Source organism: Podarcis erhardii (genome assembly GCF_964252035.2).
Source record: "Podarcis erhardii genome assembly, chromosome: 2".
NCBI classification, from domain to species: Eukaryota; Metazoa; Chordata; class Lepidosauria; order Squamata; family Lacertidae; genus Podarcis; species Podarcis erhardii.
The window spans coordinates 118,411,739-118,422,822 of record NC_138498.1 but is presented as its reverse complement, the minus strand read 5'-3'; the positions used below and the strand labels follow the sequence as shown (position 1 = coordinate 118,422,822).

At 44.4% G+C, this 11,084-nt stretch overlaps 1 protein-coding gene across 2 annotated transcripts; it reads left to right on the top strand.

The window, feature by feature from the left end:
- Positions 1–1,037: 1,037 nt before the first annotated feature.
- Positions 1,038–11,084, top strand: LOC309336628 (uncharacterized protein). Of its 2 annotated transcripts, none has more exons than XM_081852689.1 (6): positions 1,038–1,822; positions 4,323–4,444; positions 4,779–4,861; positions 7,521–7,647; positions 8,884–8,976; positions 9,429–11,084. In XM_081852689.1, the coding sequence occupies exons 1-6, from the start codon at positions 1,371–1,373 to the stop codon at positions 10,730–10,732; spliced, it is 2,181 nt and encodes a 726-aa protein (XP_081708815.1). In that variant the 5' UTR covers positions 1,038–1,370; the 3' UTR covers positions 10,733–11,084. The 2 variants fall into 2 exon arrangements, with proteins under 2 accessions (XP_081708815.1, XP_081708816.1); XM_081852690.1 differs by lacking the exon at positions 1,038–1,822 and adding an exon at positions 1,889–2,025 and having other exon boundaries at positions 4,081–4,444.

Below are 11,084 nucleotides of genomic sequence, written 5' to 3'. Positions count from 1 at the left end.
TTGCAACCAATCAGAAACCACACCTTGGTTGTCTAACGTTTCGGAAGCCGAATGGGCTTCCGGAACAAATTACATTTGACAACCGAGGTTTGACTGTAAAGTGTTAACTCCAAACTGAATGCTGTGATTTATTGCCAGCTTGTTCCTGACAGTATGAAACACTGAGATGTTTGGAGGAAGGGTGTGATCTAAATATAATGAATTATAACTCCTACAACACATCTCCGCTTAAGGTGTAAAGGAAACTGTCTGGTCCTGAGTAGCTTGGAATTGTTGACACTGGCGGACAGTAGCTCTTCAGTGTTTGAAATGGGAGTCTCTTCTTCTCAGCCCCATCTGGAGAAGCCAGGGATTGAATCTGGAATCTTCCAGATGGAAAGCACATACTCTGCCAGTAAGATATGGCCCTTCCCCAATTTTTCAAAAGACTAAGCAGAGACACAGGTGCTATATCTTGCATCTTTCAACCTCCGAGAAGGTTTGGATCCTTTGTCATTTTTAGGAGAGCAGAGCTCAGCTCTTCTCTCCCCACACCATTCCCATGCCTCCAATTTCTTAGGGTGAGCTGAGACTCAGTACAATATACAGCTTCCAGGATGTGGGTGGTGCTGTGGTCTAAACCACAGAGCCTCTCGGGCTTGCCAATCAGAAGGTTGGCGGTTCAAATCCCTGTGACAATGGTGTGAGCTCCCGTTGCTCGGTCCCTGCTCCTGCCAACCTAGCAGTTCGAAAGCACACAAGTGCAAGTAGATAAATAGGTACCGCTGCGTCGGGAAGGTAAACAGCGTTTCCGTGCGCTCTGGTTTCCGTCACGGTGTCCCATTATGCCAGAAGCGGTTTAGTCATGTTGACCACATGACCCGGAAATCTGTCTGTGGACAAATGCCGGCTCCCTCAGCCTGAAAGCGAGATGAGCGCCACAACCCCATAAGTCGCCTTTGACTGGACTTAACCGCCCAGGGGTCCTTTACCTTTTTTTATTATTATTACAGTGGTACCTCGGGTTACAGACGCTTCAGGTTTCAGACGCTTCAGGTTTCAGACACTTCAGGTTACAGACTCCGCTAACCCAGAAATAGCACCTCGGGTTAAGAACTTTGCTTCAGGATGAGAACAGAAATCGCACGGTGGCAGTGCGACGACAGCAGGAGGCCCCATTAGCTAAAGTGATACCTCAGGTTAAGAACAGTTTCAGGTTAAGAATGGACCTCCAGAACGAATTAAGTTCGTAACCTGAGGTACCACTGTATTCAGCTTCTGTTTCCATAAGGAGAAGAATCTGCTATCGGTAACTGGATATATTGCTTGGCTAGAGGAAATGCTGTTGAACCGTGGGACTGAGCCCCATTGCCAGTCATGAGAGAGAGAACATGGCTGCCGTAAAGCGAGGTGATCTCTTGGCTGTGGGACTGGAGTCCGAGGAGGCTCTTCAAGACTCAGCTGCCCTCAGAGCAGAGAGAAGGAGGACTGAAAGCGCTCGGGCTGGGTGTGGCATGGAAACCTGCAGAAAAACAGCTCCGGGGATCTTGAATCAGGATGCTCAAAATTCCGGTGCCGAGTTCATGCAGTTCAGGTACCAAGAGGCCATTGGCCCCCACGAGGTTTGCAGCCGGCTCCTGGACCTTTGCTGCCGGTGGCTGAGGCCCAAGAGACTCACCAAGGAAGAGATGTTGGAGCTGGTGGTCCTGGAGCAGTTCCTGGCTGTCCTGCCCCCGGAGATGCAGAGCTGGGTCAGGGAAGGCCGCCCAGGGAGCTGTGTCCAGGCCGTAACCCTGGCGGAAGGTTTTCTACTGAAGCAGCAGGAGGACAGAAGGCAAACGGTGAGTGGGTTACATATTGGTGGTTCATGCTGTGAGCATGAAGAAATTATTGTTTTACAGCCTTTCTCAGAAGCTTTGTTCTGTTGGTCACCCACCTAAAATAAATAAATGATGGATTAATAGACAATATGCAGGAGCAAGACAAGGACCCACAGAGGGGAGGAGGGGAGTCCAGGAGATTCTTTGGAATTCTCTTTTTATGTTGGTTGTTTGATAATTGTTGAGGAAATTAGAGAGATAGTTAAAAATTTTAAATCGGGGAAATCTCCAGGGCCAGACGGTCTACCAATAGAATTATTTAAGACCTATATAGATTGGTGGGCAGAACCCTTAGCTCAACTGTTTACTCTTATAGATAAATACGGGATCATACCTGAGATATGGTTAAGATCAATAATTATTCCAATCTTTAAAAATGGCGACCCAAAAGAACCAAGGAATTATAGACCGATAAGCCTACTATCAGTGATAGGGAAAATCTACGCTAAGCACCTCTTATCTAAACTCCTTACCTGGATGAAAAATCTAAACCTCCCAGGGAAAGAACAAATAGGTTTCTCCAAAGGTTGCTCTACACTAGACCACTGTCTTACACTCATGCATCTGGTTGAAAAATACAGATCCCAAAGGCAATCTAAGATATACGCTGCTTTTGTAGATTTTCGTGGTGCATTCGACTCAATTGACCGCCCAAAGTTGTGGAGGAAACTCGCAGAATTAAAAATTGATCAGCGCTTATTGATTCTAATGCAAAATCTACACTCTTCTAATACCTGTCAAGTCAAACTTAACACCAAAGGTCACCTTTCATCAGATATCCCAAACTCGAAAGGGGTAAAACAAGGGTGTATTCTTGCCCCCTTTCTATTTAACTTATTCCTATCAGACTTGCCAGACTACCTTCAAAAAATAGAATCACATGCCCCTAAACTTAATCAGAAGCCAGTTCCTCTCTTATTATACGCAGACGATGCTGTCCTACTATCATTAACGAGCCTGGGTCTGAAACGTCTTATATCCTCACTGATCCTTTACTGCGAATGTAACAAACTCTCTATAAATTATGAGAAGACAAAAATTTTGGTCTTCTCGAATGGTTGGAAATTAGAGAAATGGAAAATGAGAGGGCAAGAAATCCAACAAGTGAAAACCCATAGGTATCTGGGAATCTTATTCCAGAGCAATCTAGGGTGGGTAACCCATCGCACAAATGCCATAAAACAGGCAAAGTGCACCTCATCAGCAGTTGCCCGTTTTTACTATCAGATAGGTAACCAATTTATTCCTGCGGCCACTCAGATATTTCAAACAAAAGTGCAATCCCAGTTACTTTATGGAATCCCGCTATGGGTCCAAGCATATAACAGTGATTTAAAAAAAATTCATTCCAGCTTTTTGAGACGTATTCTTGGACTCCCAGCTGTGATCAAATATGAAACAATGTGTGCAGAAATAGGCATACACACACTGGAATATTGGGCATGGTCCACCTCAATAAAGTACTGGTTACGCTGCCACTTTCGCTGCCCTCCATCAAGTCTGCTCGCTGATTTGCTCAAAGACTCCTATAAATCAAGATGGTATCAGCACCTCGAAAAAAAGATTGAATCTTTAGGCATCGAGCTGGAGCCCCTGTACAATTCTAATGAGCAGTACATTTATCATAATATCCTAACTAGACTAAAGGATGTCGAGAGACAAAATATTATGGCAGCTGTAAACAAAATTTGCTCCCCCACATTCTATGATTTAAATATCTTAGATAGTAGAGCCAATTACGTCACTAAATTAATAATCCCAGCCCAACGTAGGGCTTTTATGCTGGCCCGTTTAAATGTTTTTCCCTCAGCATTTGTCAGGGGAAGATATCAAAACGTTCCTAGAAACAAGAGATTCTGCAGATGCTCTATGAATGTCCCGGACACTGTAGAGCATATTCTCTTTCATTGCCCATTGCACAGTACGCTCCGTCAACGCGTGCTGTCCCCTCTTTCGGGTGGTCTGGAACCCCAGCAAGGTAAATGTGTGGGACTTTACCTATCCGACGCTGACCAAAGGGTAACGGCGGGGGTAGCTGAGTTTTTGGCAGCAGTCCTCCAAGGAGCAGGTTAACAAGGAAAACCACCGATTTTATATGTATATATATATATATATGTATGTAGCCATCTGCTGCCTTTTTTATATACATTTCAAGGTTTTTATATGTTATTCTCTCTTTTATGGTTTTATTTGCATAATGCCTAATAAAGGTTTGATAAAGTAAGTAAGATAATTGTTTGTAAATTTCACAATCTGAAAAACTAAATAAAGTTTAAATGAATGAATGGAGCTGAGAAAGGAGTAGAAAAGGGGGAATCCCAGAATTGTAGAGTTGAAAGGGACCCCAAGGGTTATCTAGTCCAACCCCATGATCTGCAGGAATCTCAGCTAAAGCATCCATGACAGATGGCCGTCCGTTAAGAACATATTCTGATGCCCTTAATCCTCTCTCCTGTTTTGGGTCCAGGAGCCGTTCATGGAGGTGGTCGGCCCGTTATCTGGCGCAAAGAAGGTTCCGTCGGACGACTTTGACAGGTCAGGACATGGGGCCAAAACCAGCACAATGAAATCCTACAGAGATAAAGGTAAAATCCTGCATTTAGTGTTGCGGGAGGTGGTGAGATCTCATCTGGCAATACTACGCGCGATAAGGATCTGGGTGTTTTAGTGGATCACAAGCTTAATGCGATCCACCAGGGTGTGACACTTTATAATGTGCTATTTTGTTTTGCTTTGCATCTTCAGGCTTGGAAGCTGATTAAAAAATAAACCTTGATTGATTGGCTAGGAGGCAGATGAAAAATTAGACCCTAATTGGCTAGGAGGCTGATTAAAAAATAAACCCTGATTGGCTAGGAGGCTGATTGTAAATCTTTGTTTGGCTCTCTGCTTCTGATTCTACCTCCGTTTCATTAACAGACAGTGAAATGGCACCTGAGGCATATTCTGAATCTTCTCCTTTTTCTGCTGGAGGGGGGAAAGCCACCATCCAGCCAACTCAGGTACGAGAAAGCCCATTGGGGACACATATTTTGGACAACTGGGGTGCCACTTTCTTATATATCCCTGGGCTTCTTTGGGAGGAAGGGTGGCACAATAGCTCGCCGTCACTCACAAAATACCATCATTAGCACCCCTAAGAAGGATTCTCACAATTCCCTAAAGAATATAATTACATACTATCGTCACAATTCCACAAAAGAACCTCTCTCAATTCCCCCTCCTTCTCTTTTCAGTCTTCAAGATCAAGGATTTTGTGTGCGCACACAATTTTAAGCCTGAGGGCCACATTCCGTTCTGTGCAGCCTATCAGGGGCCACAGTCCAGCAGTGGGCGGGGCCAGAGGCAAAAGTAGGCGGAGCAGCAAATGCAGCTCTTACCTTTGTACAGTAGAGGGGCTGGGAGAGGGGGGCATTTGGCCTCCCAGGAGGATCCCCGCTCTTATTCAAAGCCCTCAAGGCCACCCACAGGGAAAGCTGTGAGTTCAGCCCATTTTGATGGTATGAACCTTTGAATCTTGCAGAAGAGGGATGGGGAACCTGTTGCCTTCTAGGTGTCGCTGCAGTGCAACACCCATCATGCCTGACAGCTGTGCTGGCTGGGTGACTGATGATGATGATGATGATAATAATACAGTGGTGCCTCGCAAGACGAAAAGAATCCGTTCCGCGAGTCTCTTCGTCTTGCGGTTTTTTCGTCTTGCGAAGCAAGCCCATTAGCGGCTTAGCGCTATTAGCAGCTTAGGGGCTTAGCGGATCAGCTGATAAGCGGCTTAGTGGCTTAGCGGATCAGCTGATAAGCGGCTTAGCGGATCAGCTGATAAGCGGCTTAGCGGATCAGCTGATAAGCGGCTTAGCGGATCAGCTGATAAGCGGCTTAGCGGAGCCGCTAATAAGCGGCTTAGCGGATCAGCTGATAAGCGGCTTAGTGGCTTAGAAAAAGGGGGGGAAAGGAAAAAACCCCCGCAGGAACTCGCAAGACATTTTCGTCTTGCAAAGCAAGCCCATAGGAATTTCGTTTTGCGAAGCACCTCCAAAACGGAAAACCCTTTCGTCTAGCGGGTTTTCCGTCTTGCGAGGCATTCGTCTTGCGGGGCACCACTGTAATAATAATAATGATGATGTAATATTTCACTCTGGGCGGCTTCCAATACATAAACACACAATAAAACATCCAACATTAATAGTAACAGTCTGATCCAATATAAAAATCACAATAACTTTTAAATAAACAACTTATATCAAACAAAGCAACAATCCATCAGAATCTAATAAACAGTCAAATTAAACATCAGCAAATAATAAACAGTTCAACCACAATAAAGAATTACCAATCAATAAAAGTAACAGCAAATCACATAAAATACCACAAAACATACAAAACCATGTAGAGTGGTATCTCGGGTTACAGACGCTTCAGGTTACAGACTCCACTAACCCAGAAATAGTACCTCGGGTTAAGAACTTTACCTCAGGATGAGAACAGAAATCACATGGCAGCAGCAGCGGGAGGTGCCATTAGCTAAAGTGGTGCTTCAGGTTAAGAACAGTTTCAGGTTAAGAACGGACCTCCAGAACGAATTAAGTTTTTAACCTGAAGTACCACTGTAAAAGGATTAAGCTGAGAAACAAAGAAGCACAACTTATAAAACTATTTTTTAAACAATATCCCTGAACTCCTCTGTCACCAGCTACTGCTGCTGCTATTCTCAAAGTCATAGCCTGGGAAAGGCTAGGTTGGGCAAGGCAGGTGGAAACACCGTTGCCTGATGAGGAACAAAAAGTCCAATATCACCTGCAGATTCTCCACCCTGAAAACAACCACCTGTTCCTATTGTCTCCTTTGGGCGTGTGATGGAAGAAGAACAATTGTCACTCTGTTTTCTGGGATGATTGGCTAGAAAATAGTTTTGTGTTTTAAGGACAGAACTACCCAAACTGTATAGAAACTTATTCATGTATCCTACTAAAGTGGCAAGAATGTTATTCGCCCCCAAATGGAAAGAAGCAGAAGACCCAGTAAAGGAAGAACGAATACAAAAATTTACGGAATAAGCAGAATTGGCGAAACTTAACCGGAAGAATAAGAAATCAAGATAACAAACTTTTTGTAAAAGAATGGAAATGGTTTATTGAATATTTACAGATAAATTGTAAACAGATAAGAACATTGGCAGGATTATTGTAATAATATGCATTTTTATAAGAGTATACATTTAAAGTACAGTGGTACCTCAGGTTACATACGCTTCAGGTTACATACGCTTCAGGTTACAGACTCCACTAACCCAGAAATACTGCTTCAGGTTAAGAACTTTGCTTCAGGATGAGAACAGAAATCATGCTCTGGCGGCATGGCGGCAGTGGGAGGACCCATTAGTTAAAGTGGTGCTTCAGGTTAAGAACAGTTTCAGGTTAAGAACGGACCTCCGGAATGAATTAAGTACTTAACCTGAGGTACCACTGTAGATGAATAAATGAGCAAATTATGTTCATGTGGATATGCAGAAGATATTGAAAATAAACTTAAGGGACTGCAGAAAGAGGGGGGAAGGAAGACGAGTTTTGAAATGTTAAAATGATTGTAGAATGATTGAAATGTATAAACCTGAAAAGCATAAAGAAAATAAAGCAAAAGAAAATAGTTTTGTATGTGTTTCAGGAGCCAGTGGTTTTCGAGGAGGTGGCTGTGAGTTTCACAGAGGAGGAGTGGGCCCTGCTGGATCCAGGCCAGAGAGCATTGTACCGGGAGGTCATGTTGCAGAATTACAGGATGGTGGCCTCTCTAGGTAAGGACGCCTTTGGCCGTAGATGAGGCAGGGGGTGTTGTTGGATTTCAACTTCCCTCAGCCCCCCCACCACCGGCCAGCCCATGCCAAATCAGGTAAACCACTCTATAATTCTCACTCTGTTATGGGAATAGGTGGGCTCCTAACCACTCCCAGCAGCCTTATCAGACACCATCTCCCAGAATTCCTTGGGGGAAGCCATATTCATTTAAAGTAGTACAAAAAAGACAGTCACGGAACCAAAAACTACACAAAACAAATGAAATACCGTGAAAATCCCTGAAACGAGAAGTAATCGACTAAAAATATTAAACTAAATAACAAAAATCACAAAGTTTAAGGGAAAAATTAGAAAAACCTAGAATTGAATAAAACCTTAACGGGATGCTGGCTACAAACCTCGTTTCACTGAACTATTCATTTTCCTCAGAAGGAAATAGAAAAATCATAAACCTTAAATGATTTTAAACAAACTCAAGAACAGGGCTGAAACGCTCCCGAGTTTACAAAAAAGGTTTGAAAACCTCAATAGCAAGTTTAAGACACAGCCCTATTTAAAGCAAGCCAAGCCGTAGTGATAAGGAATTGAGGACTCGGCTGTGAAAACTCTAGTACAGTGGTGCCCCGCAAGACGAACGCCTCGCAAGATGGAAAACCCGCTAGACGAAAGGGTTTTCCGTTTTGGAGGCGCTTCGCTAAACGAATTTCTCTATGGGGTTACTTCGCAAGACGAAAAAATCTTGCGAGTTCCCGCCAGTTTTTTTCGCTCCCCCCCCCTTTCCTAAGCCGCTAAGCCGCTTATCAGCTGATCCGCTGATAAGCCGCTTAACAGCTGATCGCTAAAAGCCGCTAGACCGCTAATAGCGCTAATCCGCTAAGCTGTCAATGGGCTTGCTTCGCAAGACGAAAAAACCGCTAGACGAAGAGAATCGCGGAACGGATTCTTTTCGTCTTGCGAGGCACCACTTTACTGCCTTTTAAAGTGGCATGATAGTGCTTTTAAATGTGAGGTGTGAATGTGGCCTGACTAGCAGTCTCTGTCCGGGGTTTCAGGCCGGTGAATCTCTCCCAGACGTACCTGGAGGTACCAGGAATTGAATTTGGGACTCTCTACATACAAAAGTAAATGCTGTAGCACCGAGCAACAGTCCTTCCTGCGTAGATGGAAAGATCTTGAAAGTTCTCTTGCGGCCCCTACATAACCAGCTGTTTGATTTTTATGTTTTGAATATCTAGAAGCTCTGCTGATTCCCAAGCCTGACCTCATCTGCCGGTTGGAAGAGGAAGAGCTCATTGAGCAGTGTACTGAGGAAGGGGAGTGTTTTAAAGGTGGGCAAAAGACTCCTCTTTTGTTTCTCTTTTAGCATCATCATCATCATCATCATTTATTTATACCCCGCCCATCTGGCTGAGTTTCCCAAGTCACTCTGGACGGCTCACAATCGAGTGTTAAAAACAATACAGCATTAAATATTAAAAACTTCCCTAAACAGGGCTGCCTTCAGATGTCTTTGAAAGATAAGATAGCTGCTTATTTCCTTGACATCTGATGGGAGGGTGTTCCACAGGGCGGGTGCCACTACCGAGAAGGCCCTCTGTCTGGTTCTCTGTAACCTCACTTCTCGCAGTGAGGGAACCACCAGAAGGCCCTCGGCGCTGGATCTCAGTGTCCGGGCTGAACGATGGGGGTGGAGATGCTCCTTCAGGTATACAGGACCGAGGCCGTTTATTTGTTCACAACTTAGAAGCAGGAAATAAACAAGCATCTCTGTTTATTTCAGGCTGGAAGCGGGAGAACGAGAATAAACTTTATGAGGCTGCTGCAGAGGGAACTGAGACTCGAGATGTGAAAGAGATATTTGTGAGCGAAGATGGACCAGAGATGCAGGTTGGAAGGCCGGCAGTGAAGTGGAAGGACAGATTCCTTTATTTGCAGGATGTGGAGTTCCACGAAAGCTCGTTCCAAAAGGAACCGTGCCAAGTAAGGAGGAGGAACGAGTGCGCTGTGTGTGGGCAGATCTTCAGTCACAAATCGAGCCTTGTTACTCATCAGAGAATCCACACAGGCGAGAGGCCCTATAAATGTGCGCTTTGTGGAAAGAGCTTCAACCGAAAGACGCGACTCACTTCACATCAGAGGCTGCACACAGGGGAGAAGCTGTATAGCTGTTCAGACTGCAGCAAGAGCTTTTGCGAAAAATCGAGTCTTAACGCTCATCAGAGAATCCACACAGGAGAGAGACCCTATAAATGCTTGAACTGTGGGAAAAGCTTCAGCCGCAGCTCAAACCTTATTGCTCACCAGAAAATCCACACGACACAGAAACCCCGTAATCACTCCAAAGGCAGCAAGGGCTTCTCTGTTCAGTCTAAGCACAATTCACATGAGAAAATTCACAAAGGAGAGAAGGATCTGTGTAGTTCCGTAATCTTTAGCAAGAGCATCTCTGATGACATGAGTCTTCTTGGACATTCAGAAATATATGCAGAAGAAGATCCTTATAAATGTTTTGACTGTGGGGAAAGCTTCAGTAAGAGCTCCAACCTTTTTAAGCATCAGAGAATTCACTTAGAGGAGAAAGCATACAAATTCTGTAGCAATAGCTTTTCAGACAAATCCGGTCTTATGACGCATCAAGGCATCCACTCGGGAGAAAAAACATATAAATGCTCAGTGTGTGAAAAGAGCTTCACTCGCAACTGGAGCCTCCTTACACATCAGAGATACCACAGAGGGGAGAAACCTTATAAATGCTCGGACTGCAGCGAAAGCTTTTGCGACAAATCAAGTCTTATCAGGCACCAGAGAATCCACACAGGAGAGAAGCTCTATAAATGCTTCATTTGTGAGAAGAGCTTCAATCAGAGCACAAACCTTTTCACACACCAGAGAATCCACACGGGAGAAAAACCGTATAAGTGCATCGAGTGTGGGAAAAGCTTTAACCAGAGCTCACATCTTATCAGGCACCAGAGGCTCCACACTGGAGAGAAACCCTACAAGTGCTCGGAATGTGGGAAGAGCTTCACTCAGAGTCCAAATCTCATTCGGCACTGGAAAATTCACGCCAGAGAGAACACGTAACGACGGCTTTTTGACTTTTATGAAAAAAATAAAAGCATCAATCAGCGCACAAGAGAATGACACATTAGATGACGTCTTACGAGAGAAGGAAATTGCTCACACAAATGAGAGGTGGAAGATTCCTGCATTGCTGGTGGTAGATTGGATGACCCTTTGGGTACCCTCCACTTCTATGATACGGTCGTGCAGCAGAACAGTTTCATGTGCATGTAACGTTTTCCTAGATCCCTCTGGGGTTTTTTCCCCCTGCAGAGACTGCAGTCCCACCCTAGTAGTATAAGCAAGGTAGAGCTATAGAGTTGGAAGTGTGAATGTGCTAAGTTTTCATTAATAAACCAAAACAAAAAATAAA